The sequence below is a fragment of the Ambystoma mexicanum genome, chromosome 2p (genome assembly GCF_040938575.1).
Source record: "Ambystoma mexicanum isolate Mex_15411 chromosome 2p, UKY_AmexF1_1, whole genome shotgun sequence".
Lineage (NCBI taxonomy): Eukaryota > Metazoa > Chordata > Amphibia > Caudata > Ambystomatidae > Ambystoma > Ambystoma mexicanum.
In genome coordinates this window covers 636,918,331-636,932,856 of record NC_090923.1, presented here as the reverse complement: position 1 = coordinate 636,932,856, position 14,526 = coordinate 636,918,331, and the positions used below count along the sequence as shown (strand labels likewise).

General features: G+C 45.8%; 1 protein-coding gene across 2 annotated transcripts in view; it reads right to left on the bottom strand.

Moving 5' to 3' along the window:
• LOC138566630 (acylamino-acid-releasing enzyme-like) overlaps nucleotides 1-14,526 on the bottom strand; it is a 1,701,869-nt gene that overhangs the window by 881,316 nt on the left and 806,027 nt on the right. For both annotated transcript variants that reach the window (XM_069644170.1, XM_069644171.1), the window contains exon 14: nucleotides 5,359-5,410. In XM_069644170.1, the coding sequence (XP_069500271.1) occupies nucleotides 5,359-5,410 (52 nt within the window). The remainder of the gene's footprint in view (nucleotides 1-5,358; nucleotides 5,411-14,526) is intronic.

The window sequence follows — 14,526 nt, the reverse complement described above, 5'->3', positions numbered from 1 at the left end:
CCTAATCACTGAATCCTGTAGAAGCTCCCCCGGCACTTTCCAGCCCCACAGTCCTGGTCTTCGCCCTGGCAATTTCAAGTCCATTGTGACCACCTCGTGGTCTGCTATGCCTAGGGGACACCTACCACAATATTTGAGACTACTCCCAAGAGGGGGCTGAGACCCAAACATAATCGATGCAGGATTGTGACCTGTGTACGCTAGAGTAGAAGGTGAATCCTTCACTGATTCCCTGAACCCCTCCTCCAAACGTCCCTTAAGCCAAGGGCTACAAACCTATCTCTGAGCGAGGATGAGGCCACTGCCCCTCCATACGCGTTCCCCCCCGTGTTCCCCCCCTTTACTTCTGTCTAGATTCCGGGACCATGCCATGTTGAATCGCCCATTATTACTATATTGCCCTGTGAAAACCCTTCCAGTACCCCTATTAGGTCTCTCAAAACCCCCTCTTGTCCCACATTAGGGGCGTAGATGGATGCCAGTGTATACATTGCCCCCGCATATTCGCCCACTAAAATAATATACCTGCCCTCCTTGTCTGCTCTAGAGTTCTTGAATCTAAAATCCACCCCATCGCGAATGGCTAGTGCTACCCCGAATATCTTCTTCAAATTGGTGGCATCATATATGCTTGAGAAACCGTGCAGTTTTAGTCATCTTTGGTCTTTCCTCTAGAGACATTGGGGCATGATTTTTTTGTGAAGAGCCTTAATTTTTCTCTTGAGAGCGGAGTTTAGCCCTCTCACGTTATGTGTGGACCACTTGAATGTTTATCCCGTGAGGGCTCCACCTCCCCCCATATTCCGGTTGCCCTTCTTCCCCCTGTTCCTAGCCCCTGGATGCTCCATACGGACTTACTTTACACCCCCCTTTCTAGTTCCTCCTTTCTCTGTTTCCTTTATGTTGCCCTACTCCTCTGCCGTGTCTGTTCCCCTTCTCCCCTCCCAACTGTTCCCCAATGCCCCCCTTCCAACCTGGGGAAGGGCCCCCCTCCCAACCTGGGGATAGTTCCCCCCCACCCCTTTTCCACCCTTATCCCCTCCCTTGCCCCCTGGGCGCCACCACCCTAACTGAAAACAAGACAGAACGTTCTCCAAAGCTCCTGCAGCCCGTTGACATGCCTTCTCTGCTCACCACCTCTTTTGGATATAACCATAGCCTCCCACCACCTCTGTGTTTGGTACCCATAGGTACCCTTCCATCCACCGGGCCCCACCGCTGACTTGGGTCGTGGGCCTCGCAGTGTGGATCTCCTGTTCCGTCTTTCTCCCACTGTTTTCTACTCCCATTGGCGGAACCTTGGTCTGGACTCTGCCTGGGGTGGCGGGGGGAGGGAGAAGTGGGGAACGATCTCGTTGGTTTTGGCTACTTTCCAGTCTGAGTAAGTCCTCTCCTTCTTGCACTGTGGTGATGGGTTTTTGGGCTCCTTCCTGCTCAAAGACTAATCCGAAGGAAAGTACATTTGTAGTGGATTCCTTTTTTGATCAGCTCCCTTACCACCTGGCCCATTAGCCTCCACTTAAGTAGCGTGCTACTCACCATATCCTGATAGACGGATATCGTAACCCCTTGTATGTGACCGGTTCCTGTGCCCTGGCTGCTTTCAAGACCGCCTCCTTCTGGGCATACCTTGAGAATGCTGCCAGTACGTCCCTTGTCTTGCCTTTGGGATCCTTGGGTGCCCTGCCGGTGCGATGGATCCTGTCCAATTCAATGCTATCTGGGCTTGTGTTTCCCAGGAGGTCTGCAAATACTCTCTACACCTCCCCTTTTACCTCCCTATAAGCCAAGGCTTCAGGGACGTTCTTGATCCTTATGTTAATCTCCATGTCCTCCATCTGCAGTTCCAAGTCATGTGTGGTGACTTGGAGCTGTTCTATTGCTTCACCCTGTGTTGTGGTATCCTTGTCCATTTCTTGCAAGCCTTGTTCCAATAGGTCCGTCCTATCCCCTATCTGGCCGACCTCTTGCCTTATTTCCATCAGCGCAGAGTTGAGGTCTATTCTCATCAATTGGAAATGTTCCTGGAATGCTTTCGTTAGCGTCTCTTGGAGTGACAGCATGTCATGGTGGAGGTTCTGTCTTGAGAATGGTCCCATGGAGGTCAGCCCCTCGGCCCCCACTTGTTTCATTGCTTCCTGTGGACCTTTTCCCTGGCCCTTTGCCTCTAATGGGCCCCAAATAGTTGGGATGGTGCCTTGCATGTCTGCTGAGGGCGCCATCTGTTTTGAGGCTTTTGCCTTTGCTGATTTTGACATCTGTTTTCCGCCTTCCTTGCTGCACTTTTAATTGTCTCACATCAGGCGCCCCCCAGTCTCCTTGTTGTGGCTGTATAACGGTGATCCACCAATCTCCCCTCCTTGCCCGCTTGCTGCACTTAGCTCACCTCAACTGGGCTCCCTCCTATACGTGGGCCATGCAGGTGGAATATCCTCCTTGATCACAGATTGCTTAGTTCCCTCCTGCCGTATGCCCCTTACTGCCCGGCCGGGGGTAGGTTCTCCTCTGCTGGAATGACCCCCTGGACAGGGTTTGACCCCAAAGTTCCTGCCCTTCTCTCAGGGGGACGCTGTCCTTTGTGCTTGGACCTGGTCCCCTTTTGCTGAGATGGGGAGAGGAATTCCCTCAGACTCCTGTCCCGTTCCTAAGATGGGCTTCTTGGGCTGTTCCTCGCGTGTCCAGGGGTGGCCCCTCTTCCTCCGCACTCTGATGCTCCTCTGGGGTTTAATAAGATCCCCTGCTCCTGTTCATGCTTGCTTCTGCCCGTTGCACGCAGCTGTGTCCGGGGGTGTCCCCTCCCCAATTGCAGTCCTCGTTAGACTTCCCAAATTCACGTAACACAGCTGGGGCTTGCTGGCTGTGTGGTTGCAGTCATTTATAGATAGGGGGCCCGGCTGGACCCTGTGCAGCTCCTCTTCCTTCCACTGCACCTTTGCCGGTGCTTATGGGCCCCAGCCCCTCTCCTTTGAGTTGGGGCCGGGTCTGGACCTACCCACTGGTAGGCTAGTGTATAGGGGGGCTTGGGCAGCAGGCCGTGCTTTGCACCTGGATGCTGCCTGTGGCTGCATGTGCCTACCCTTCACCTCTGCACGCTCGGGTCCGCCTCTGGCTGTGCGGCGCACTCAGTTCCAATTAGCATTAGGGTATTACGTCGGCACGCAAGGTCCGCACTCCTGGCCTCTTCTCCTCGACTCAGACAGCTCTGGTCCCCCGTTGGCCACTGCACCTCCTCTGGGTGCTTAATGCTCTGGGCCGTGTCTAGCGACTGGAGCCTCCGGCCCCACTTCTATGGCACTACTGGTTTCTCGTGAAAGGGATCTGGTCCTTCTTTCTACAGTCTCCCCTGCTTTCTCCTCTGGTGTCTGAGGCAGCCTAGGAAGCCCCCTGCAAACCGAGCTGTCGGGATCCCGCTCTTCTTCACCCTCTGGCTCTATGTCCTTTCCCGTTGGCTTCCAGCTCTATTGCCTCGTCTTGTGATGGCTTTCAACAGCTCTGGGGTGGTGAGAATGCAGTGAAAGTTCAGCGGGCTTGCAGAGCTGCTGCCGACACGTCTATCTGGTGTTGGCGCCCAACTTGTCTCTCAGGGCTAGTGCTTAATTGCGAAACCCAAGCAGAGAGAGAGTATTGAGGAGATCAGAGTGATCAATGGTATCAAAGGCAGCTCATAAATTGAGGAGGATTAGGTTAGAGGATAGGTTGGAAAGTTTAGCCGAGTAAATAAAGTTGGAGACATTCATGAGGGCAGTTTCAGTGGAGTGGCAGGATCGGAAACCAGCCTGGAGTGGGTTACAATGGTTATGCGTGTCAAGAAAGTTAGCAACTCTTTCCAACAGTTTGCAGTAGAGAGTTTCCAACAGCTAACAGTAGTGAGTAAGAAGTGATACTGTCAAACGATGGTTGGCAGCTTTGGATAAGCACCTTGCTTTTTTAGGAGAGATACAACCGTAACCGTTTTAAAAGTAGATGGGAAAGCAGGCAGAGCCAGAGGACAAGATGAAGATATTAGTGAGCTGAGAGGCCACTAGAGGGACAATAGATTTGACAAGCTGAGGTGCAAGAGTACCTAATGGGGCTGAGTAGGGGTTAGCCTTCATCAGCAGTGCAAGAACTTCCTCAGTGTTGGTATGACTGAAGTGTGCGGTAGAGGTAGGGAAAAAAAGTGGAGTCGGTGATGCGAAGAAAATGGGAGGAGGGAGTAAGAAAGTTGCGAGATGAGATTTCCTGAATTTGCAAGCAAAGTATTCAGCAAGGTCACTAGCTGAAAGAGTAGAGGATGGTTGGAGTGTGTGTCATATCAATGAAGTGAACTGCAACATAACTGAAAAACGCTTTGCCGCCATCTCAAACCTCTAATTTATACATTCATTGGGATGAGGTAATTTAAACTCCAAACCATTTGATAACCAACTGAGATTTTAGACACTACCAGAATTACTGGTAATTACTGGAACCAATGGTCACAGTAGCGTGGGTCAGATTACATGAGAGGAATGTATTTTATCTCCTGCATCATCATGTTAAACAACATAAGGAGCTACGCACTTTACACTGTCACACTTTTCATGGTTTTCAGTAACATAAGATAATAAAAGTATATAGTATTTTAACACAATACAATCAATGAATAATCTCAATAATTGAAACCATCAACATCAATATGATTGTTCCTGGTTATACTAATTCATCCATTAATCTACAAAATACATAACAGATGACAGACTTGTAATCAGCAATCCAAACAGTTTTGGAATTAGTATGTGTAGTTCTAAAATGGCACTTTCTACAATCAGGAAAATGACAGCGTAAACAAGAACAGAGCAGCAAGGCGTGTCGAAAAGGGCAGATTTCTAACACCCTGAAATGTCCTAGGTGTTCAAATTAAGTGATTTTAAGAGTGCTTCCCAATTATCATAATATAAATAATGTATGTTGCCTCTACATTTTAAAAAGAGTCAGGCTCACCAAAATGGCATAAAAGATAGATGAGCCCTTAATAACTAGATTACAATAAAGGCCTTGGGGAGGCTAATCCCTAAATGTCTGAAATGGTAAGACGTATGTGCAAATAAACTGGAATATCCCACAGGCAATTTGCTAATCTGTTGGCTCCTAAACAGTTTGATATTGGTCTGAACGATGGTGACACTACATGCAACCAGCAATGGATAATTTTCAGTAATAACTCACATGTTCTGCAGGGGCTCCTACAGGACACCCATATTCATCAATTATTTTGTAACATGACATTTGCAACCCTTAATTACTTTGTAACATGACAACTGCAACCATCTTTGTAAAGTGCTAGGCATCTTAGGCCACAGTATCCCATGAGCCTCTGGCCAGAACTGTATTTCTTACCTGCAGTGAGGGATGTCACACTTCCTGTAAGGGTGTCAACTGCTAACAAATCCTGTAAGAAGACCAAACAACACATGTTGGCGAACTTGATTGAGGAATCTATAACTCAACAAAAATAACAATGTACTTTTGTAATACCATTAACTGTAGGCAAATGGAAAAAAAAATATGTTCCCCGTTTCGTTTATGATACAACATATAAACTGACAGAGAAATAGTTCCTTCTGAATAGCTGACAGAGAAACACTTTCTCATCACACTACCGAGCAGCATATTTACAAGGCATAAAATAAGAAGTATTGCATAACAATTTGCTCTGCAATTCTATAGGTTTGCTAATCAAATGAAATCTTGTGTAGCAAAGTTAGCTATTTAAGTTGCCCTCTTCAATGAAAGCACAGCTCTCCCTGCATTCCTCCTGCCTGCTCGCCCTGCATTCCTCTTGCCCTCCGTGCTCTCTTTGACCTCTTTTCGCTGTTCACTTCAGGGGCTTTTTGAGGGAAAGTGCAGCAGTGTTAGGGATAATTCTCATTCAATGGCTAATTTCCCTTACCTAGTTTGTCCCTCAGCAGCTTTGCTGGATTTCTGGAGTTTCTTTTTCCACTTGGTAAGAGTGTACCTTTTTTTTCCTCACTCTTACTTGTGTTTTGCCATGGGCATTTCATCTATTTTTGTGATTGTGGACTCTGGAGTGAACCACTTCAGTAGCCCCTTCTTTTGTGTGTTACACAGCACCTTCAGTGCAGTAACACAGGGTTGTCTTTTAGACTTCCCACCGACTCCATGTGTGAGGCTGACTACTGTCCCCCAGAAAAGGGTCAAGTTGCCATTAACTTTACTTAGTCATTTAACCACAGATCCAGTACACCCCATCTTACATGGAGTACTGGAAAGGGTTAATCCTTGGCCCTTTTTATCTGTACCTCCTACAGCATGGTTTCGCTCTTTTAACATTTAGACTTGGCTGGTGGCAGTGGTATCTATCCTAACTTTTCTACCGCGATTATACTATATTATAAAACGTGGTATTGTTTTAGGCTATTATATTAGCCTCGAACTTAAACCCGCTTGACCAAATAAATTTTTCTTTTGGCCCCGGTTGGGTTTATTCGCCATTTATTTTTGTTAAAATACTTCTTGAGTTTTACTTTGCGCGGCAAACCAGGTTTGCCTCCTTTGTTCACTGTCTTTTTGCGGGCTTCTGCCCAGAAGCCCTCCTCTAGGCGCCTGGGTGTCTAGGTGGGCTGAATGTGAGGGAGGGGTGTAGTCACCCCCTGCACAGGGTATTCTAGGAAACCCAAGTCGCACTTTGCCATGATTGGCTGAGGGGGTTGTCTGGGCCGGACAAACCCCCTGCTGCGTGATTGACAGCCAGGCTGTGTGAATGGGGGATTTTCGCATAAAATGCAGGTCTCTTGGGCTGGAAGTCAGAGTCGCCACTGGAACTACAAGGAACCGAAGAGAAGCGGAGAAGAAGTCGACTACTGCAACTATCCCGGCCCGGTGAAGCCCTGCTGCAGTCCTGAGCTATCTACCCTTCGACGACCAGAGAAGATCCAGTCCGGAGTCTTCTTCCCTTGAGCTTGGTGGGGATAACCAGCTCATCTTCTACAGCCAGAGGATCCTCTTCATGGTCGAAATTGCTGCACACTGCTGTAGTGGTCTGGATAGCAATCTGAGAGCCTCTCCTGTTTTTTAAGGAGCGCACCTTTTATTCACCGTCGCTGCTGCCGGCTTCATCCCTGTGTGGTGCAGACCCCTCCAGACCGTGGGTCTGCAGGAAACTACCAGGAACAACTGCCGTGGCACCAGCTTCTTCCTTGAATTAGGTACTGTGTTCTGCCTGAGGAATTTGGGGTGAATCCCTGTTCTTCGCCTCCAAGGCTTGCCCTTGTCCTCCCTCCTTCCTATAACTTTTGCTTCCTCTGTTGACAATATCTAAGTACTTCTGGCTATGTTGAATCGTGAACTATCTGACTGTGTGATTCTCGACAACAGGAACCCGGTTCCACTTGACACTGGCTCTGGCCTATTGACTTTTGAATTTGTATCCAAGAGTGTTCTCTGGTTCTGTCTGCCTTGACAAAAGTAATGCCTATGATTTTTGCCCCCCAACTCTCTCTGGGTATCTCAGGTGCTAAGTGTGTTTTTGCCCCGGTAACAGTACTTGCCATGGATATGCGTTTCTTTAGTAAGACCAAACTGTCATTACTGTCAAAAAGTGATCGCAAGTGTATTTCCGGTAACGTCTTTTGTTTCATAACACCGGTCTGCTAAAACACAGGGTACTTAACTTGAAGTGAATTGGTTAGTTGTAGTGTATTTTACGTGTGGTTTTTGAATAATAGAAGTGTCGTGCTTATAACAAATGGTTTAAAAATAAATGTACTTATATTTTTTACCTGAAACCTTGAGTCAGTGTTTGCTTGAGTCACAGTAATTGTTGTCCCTTTGTGTAATCTCTGCTACTGCTCATATACTCTTGAGATAAGCCTGGCTGCTCCGCCACTGCTACTACTTTAACATAGTAGTACAGGCTTGTACCAAAGGTGAAACTTGTATTGCCACCTGTAGTCTTAATTGTGTGTAGTGGCCCCTAAGGGCACTGCACAAGATTCTGCCGAAGGCATGTGTAGGAGTGCTAGGCAAGAGTTTTTTTTTTTTTTTTTTTTAAATTGCAACCCAGAAGTGATCGGGATGATACTTTTATTACTCTATATCTTGTCTGGCAAAGACCAGTAGATGTCAACTTTATATCTTTTAAAATGACAGTCATGCAATTCCATTCCTAAAATGAAAGTTGTTACATGATGCCTAATTAAGGTATTGATACTGTAAAATACTGCATCATCTCCATGGTTTATAGTAAAGTTTAAGTTGGCGCATCTGAATTTCATTGTGTCAACTATATTTCATTTTGTTGGGTAAGATGTATCATGTTGACTAGTGAACTTTTAAAAATGTACATGACCAACTGCTTTTGATGGAAAAACTAGTCCTGTAACATGCAGGTTGCAAACATCTTGCAACTGGTGCTCAATCCATGGCCAAACCCATACTCCATGACATTCTATATGATCACCGTATTGCTTTATACCAGGTACCCTGAAAGTGAAATGACCACAAACTACAATATTCCACCTAGCGCAGCCAGTTCTCTGCTGGCTACGCAATCCACTCTGCTTAGTCTTTCTTTCCTCTTACATAATGAATACAGAAAGCAAACTAAGTGCTTACGCAAAGTAGTGATCAATGGTTCCATCTAGTTTGTACACCTGCAGATCTACTGCAATACCCAACGCTGTAGTTAGCCTCTAGGGCTTGCTTTGCTTTTGGATTGGATTATATATTACCACCTGCAGGAGACAGCTGGCCAAACTGTTTTTGGAGCCTTTTTATCATATCTATTTATGTATGTCCATTCATGCAGCTAACCTTTTAAATTTTACAGACACTCATCTATGGCTTGCAAAGTCTTTTCGCCCAGTTGCACAGTCAAGTAGATTTTATGAAGGGTGAGTAGCATTTGCAAGAGATGTTTAAAACATTTATTTAACATTTACTTTGTTTGCAGTAAATGTCAAATAAAAGTTTCACTGTGCATGGCTGACCTCTGAGTGGCAACAGTGTGCCAAACATAAAGCGTGTTTGTAGTGACATGCACCATTTTACAAAAATCTCATTTTAAATGTGTTGTCCCCCGTTGATGTGCGTCAAATTAATTTCTTTTAGGTTGAATATGTAAACTAAGTTACCCGACCTGCAAGTCTCGCTGAAGTTTAAAGAATTTGCAAAGTCGGACTCCTCTCACTAATGTCTTATTTCAGGGATACGCAAACCTGCTGTATTGTTGCTTATTTCATGTCTTTGGTACAACTAACTTCTGGTGACAATAACAATATGAGTACAATATTGCTAATCAAATAGGCCTGTTTGATAATAAAAATTATTTTAATTAGCAAACTCTACTAATCAATTTTTCAAAACTAATGTATGCCTTGTATTTGCATGGGTATCTTCTACCCCTGCTGTTTGTATACCTGCAGGTAAACTGTTGGACAGCTAATGTTCCACAACTAGGCAACAGGGATTCTCTTAGGCCCCCCACAATCTCATAGCTGATCAGCCAAGGCAGCTAAATCAGGAGTGGAGCAGGGTGGATTAAAGGTAAAGTCAACACTTCATAACATACAATGCAGTTACTCTCCTTTGCAGGGAAAAGGAAATGCAGAATTACAAGTAACTTTGTAAATTGGATAATTCTCCAGACGTCAAGATGCTGTTTGACAGAACTTGGGCTCAGCCGTTACATAATTCGAGTCCCGAGTGACTATTAAATAATCCTTTGCCAGTAGGGTATTACATAGGCCCGCACGGTCCGCTCTCCTGGCCTCTTTTCCTCGACTCCCCTTCCCAAAATGTTCCATCTTTTCCAGGAAATACATCTGGTACCACACACATTCCAGTTCTCTAAACTTTGATCACTTAGGTTACATTTGGTTTTAAGGAATTGGTGAAGCCAGGACCTGATGAATCGCCCATATAAAACAATGTATGCAAGGTCTGCAAATTCCAGATGTGTATACAGTTAATATTTAGTGGCACAGGCATATTTTGCAACATATTGGCCAAATGAAATCAACCTGCCACATGTGCGAACTGAGAAATTTGGGTGGGGTCCACAAGCTTAATACAATGGGAGCTACCACATGAAATGATCCCCCAAAGGCCTTGATCCGGTGGACATTATAAAATGGACATGGTTCAGAAATGGAAGAGTGCTCGAGGATCTAAACCTTTCCTTATCAATCCTCCACATATGGAGGGCACCTCAAACTGGGTATACGCAAGCTAGAGGCATTGGTAGTATCTGGAAGGGTGTTGAAGTACTGGCAGGGGATGTACTGTGATATAATTATAGTACAAATAGAAATGAGGTCTTTAGGAAGCTTATGGGTGACCTAGGACCATACATTCTAAAAGTGTTAACAAGAGTTGCAGTAGCAGGAAGATTTTAACGGAAGTCCCTCTGGCCACCAAAAAAATGGTTAGGGATCCAAAAATGAAAGGGGGAAGCGGTTTGGAGTAAAACGTTAAGAGGGCCTAGAATATGCCCCTGGAAACCGAAAAATAGGAATTCTGTTTTAGATAATACTTGAACCATTCAAACTTTTTCCATACAATTTGTAAAATTGGTACACAATTACCTGAGACTAGGATACATTCTGTAATGCCATAGTGTGTGAAAGTTGTCTTGCGCACTCTGTACACTAGGCTGTTGGCAGCTATAATTTTACTTTGGGATCACTGCGGGTTGGGTGCCACCCGGTTTACTGTATTTGTAGCTGTAAGGAAGGCATGGTATCAAAGTAAAACATACACGAGTGATCACACAGGTCAAGGGTGTTTATTAAACAGTAAAATGGGTGAGATAAACACCTACTCTAAACCTAAATCTAAGATGGGAGCAAGCTACGACAATCAAATCATAATAATACAGTCCTAGTTGAGTCTAGTCCAATAAAAAGGGCCCATACTAAGAACACCCATTGCCAATCCTTACCGCTATGCTACAAGATAGTGTGAGACAATGTTCACAAGAAAAGAAAGAAGTGTTCACAAAATGATAAGTCAGGATGTTATGGCCGGGGTCTCCCTTCCCCAGGGTTTTAGCACAGTACAAGTCGGGACTCGTGAGCCTCAGCACACTCCTGGGCTTCTTTGACACAAGTTTACAGTTCCTTTTCTCTATATAAGGGCCTTCTGTGCCCAAGTCCCTTCTCATGCAAAGTCTCTTGCTTCAGTGGGCTTGATATAGCAAAAAAACAACAAAACAAAAGTTCTTTCTGTAAATCTTCACATCGGGCGATTACTCTTCGCCCTAGGATCCCCCTCAGCCGGACTCCGACCATTCTTTCAGCGTCAGCCTTCCAAAGCACTTGCCAATTTAAACAGAGCCTTCCAAAGGGCGATCTTGTCTTGCTGGATCACACTATTAGCCTATAGCAAGTGCGAGCTTCACAAAATCAAAGTTCACTGGGTCTCCCTCTACCGGGTGCGGACCCTTCTCACAAAGTTCTCAAGGGTCTCTCTCCGCCGGGCTCGGACCCCTCCCACAAAGTTCACAATCTTCAAAAAGGGTTTTGGAACTTCCAGTCCACTTCCAGTCCCAGAATGCACCATCAGGATTTTGCTCCCATTACTCAACTAGGCAAAACAACATTTGGCATTGGGAGCTGCAGGAGCTAAAAGGGGATATTGTGGAAGGGTCTTTCGCTGACCCTCAGAGACCTGGGTAAGCCTGACTGGGCCAGGGTACGAGTCTTACTGAGTATTAGCCTATTTGACCTAAAACATTTGACCTAATGACCAAATTGACCTTTTTTTGCATCTGGTACAAATTGACCTTTTTCGTTTTAGGTCAAATAGGCTAATACCACTTACCTACTTTACCTGAACATGAGGTGCAGGGATCGTAGTGGTGTCCCCCGCTCCTCATGTTCATGTAAGTAGGTCAAAAGGAGGTTGCAGGGGTGTACCCCGCATCCTTAACAATGGAGGCGTGGGACACAAATAGAAATAATTATTATGTGTAATATATTTGCACCTATTTATGTTTATGTGTTTGGAAAAGTTTGGAAAACTTTTTTCCCGCACACAATTTCAACCACATAAACATAATTAGTTGCAATTGTATTACACGCATAAAATACACATACATTCTAATCGGGTATGCGTGCAAATGTTTTTCGGTCAAATTGCTGAAGGCAATTTCCACACGGGCGAACATACCAAAAACCGTCTTACTATGAATACTGCCAGGCAACCCCAACGGCCTCTGGTCTTGCTATCTGGAGGTACAGCTCCCTCTCCGCAGTGTAGTCTCTCCTGGACTCATAGGGCCAGTGTCAGGGTGGTTTTCTCCTCCTCCAGGTCTCCCAGGGTCTCTGCAGCTCTTCCGGTCTTCCTCTGACTTTGTACACCTTCTAGCATCCCCTACTCCAGAGATCCCCAACAAACAGCCTCTCTTGCTTTCAGATATCTTCTTCGTGGTGCCTACCCTGGCCACTGGAAAACGTACTAAAGAGGATTGTGTTTACTCTTTGATCAATAAGAAATGTAACATTTCATAACATTCCTGAAGAAAAAACCATCCACAATACAGTCATCGATGACTGTGGAACAGTATTGCCGATCTTGCATGCATAGGAATGCACCATTTGCCATTAAAGATCCTATAAAATCCTAGGCAGAATCTCAGTAGACCTGAAAAATCAATGCTCCATTTGTGGCCATTTTTACTGTCCATACATTGGCACTAATATTTTGCTCGGGATCCTGAAACCCCATGTAATGTTTATTTATTACTACTCTATTTTTGAACAGCTGGACTGGTCCTATATTTCTAAAAATGTACTACTGACCACTCAATGTCCTCAACATTTCTTGTAAACAACCACTTAACGTCAAATGAAGTTAAAGGCCTTGCACATTTCCTTGACTAGAAAAACATGTGGTCTAGATAACTATTAAGTACTGCTAATTAAATGTTCTATACGCAGTTTTAACTTTGGTACATTTCTAATTTGTGTTGCAATCATTTGTCCGCCAACTGTGTGCCGATATGTTCCGTCGAAAAATCGATGTTGCTCACCATTTAATTTGATATGACGATTTTGCTCATTATGCACAAAAGGTTGGGGACCCCTGCTGTAGAGTCTCACGCCGGCCATCTTGGGGGAAAAATGGCCACCACGATGACTCAACCGCCTATTCATGCAGTCCAAAAGGGCCTGGAATAGCGCGACATGACCCTTGTCAGTGAAGCTTCTGGACACCTTTATCCGGCGGGCGTCAGAAATTCCTGGAGGGGTCGCATCTGTATTCTGCAGAGCCGGACGAGGTACATGCAGGACGACATCATGTCCATCAACGACTTGCCGGCTCGCACCGTGGCCATCCTCGTTGAGGACATCCACTGCAACTTCCCCAGAATGACTGCTACCCTCTTCTCTGAGAGGGACGTCAGACAAGACGCCGTATTGAGCTTGGCGCCTTGGAACAGTGCATTCTGCAATGGAGTCAAGCAGGACTTTGGATAGTTGATGGAGAATCCCAGAATCGTCAGTAGCCGGACGGTCGTCTCCGTGTGTCCTTGGGCTAGCTCCTGCAAGTGGCTGCGAATCAGCCAGTCGCCCAGGTATGGGTATATGTGTATGCCCTGTAGGCATAGATGGGTCGTCACTGGTGGCAGGCACTTTCATGAACACTCTGGGGGCAGACTTCAAGCTGAAAGTTAGGGCCTTGAACTGGTAGTGCTGTCCCTGCACTACGAAACATAGAAATATTTGTTGTTTCCTGTGAATGGGGATGTGGAAGCAGGCTTCTTCCAGGTCCTGCGAAGTCAAGAAGTTTCCTTTCTCCATTTGGCCGAGCACTTGTTAAAACGTGACTATCCTGAATTTTTGGGGACTTGAGGTATTTGTTCAGACGTCGTAGGTCTAGAATGGGCCTCCATCCCCTGTCTTCCTTTTGACCAAAAAGTATCTGGAATAGACTGCAGACCCCAGGGGTAGCTGGGGAAGTAGCTCGCCCCTTTTTGCAGCATGGCCCGTATCTCCTCCTGAACTGAGGGATGTGCTGGTCCTGACGGGTCACCAGAGTGATCTGCGGACACCTGAGATGATACTCTAGGGTATGTCCTTGGACGAGCGTGCCCCGACCCATCGGTCTATGGTGATCTTTTTCAACTCGCTGACTAACTTCATCATTTGGCCTCCCACCGGGGTGCACAGGTGGGAGCCCGACATCCTGGTGGGTTCAGGCTTGTTTCAGTGCCGGCTTCCTGGGCGACGGCGACACTGTCCTCTGCTAGCGTACGGTTGTACGTCAAAGGATCGACTACAAAGGATCAAATGGTCAAAAGATCGACACAAAAGGACCGAAAACAAAAGCATCGAAATTATAATTTATTTTTTTTTACATTTTTTTGGGGGGGATCCCCCACCCCAAACCCCTGTTTTTTGTGGTAAAAGCCACTTTTTTTCCCTAAACGAAAACCCCCCAAATAATATATAATTAAAAAAAAATTCGATCCTTTTGCAAAACGAAGAGCGGTGCTGCTGGAGGGTGCCCAGGGAACAGGCTGTCTCTGTATCCGACTTGATG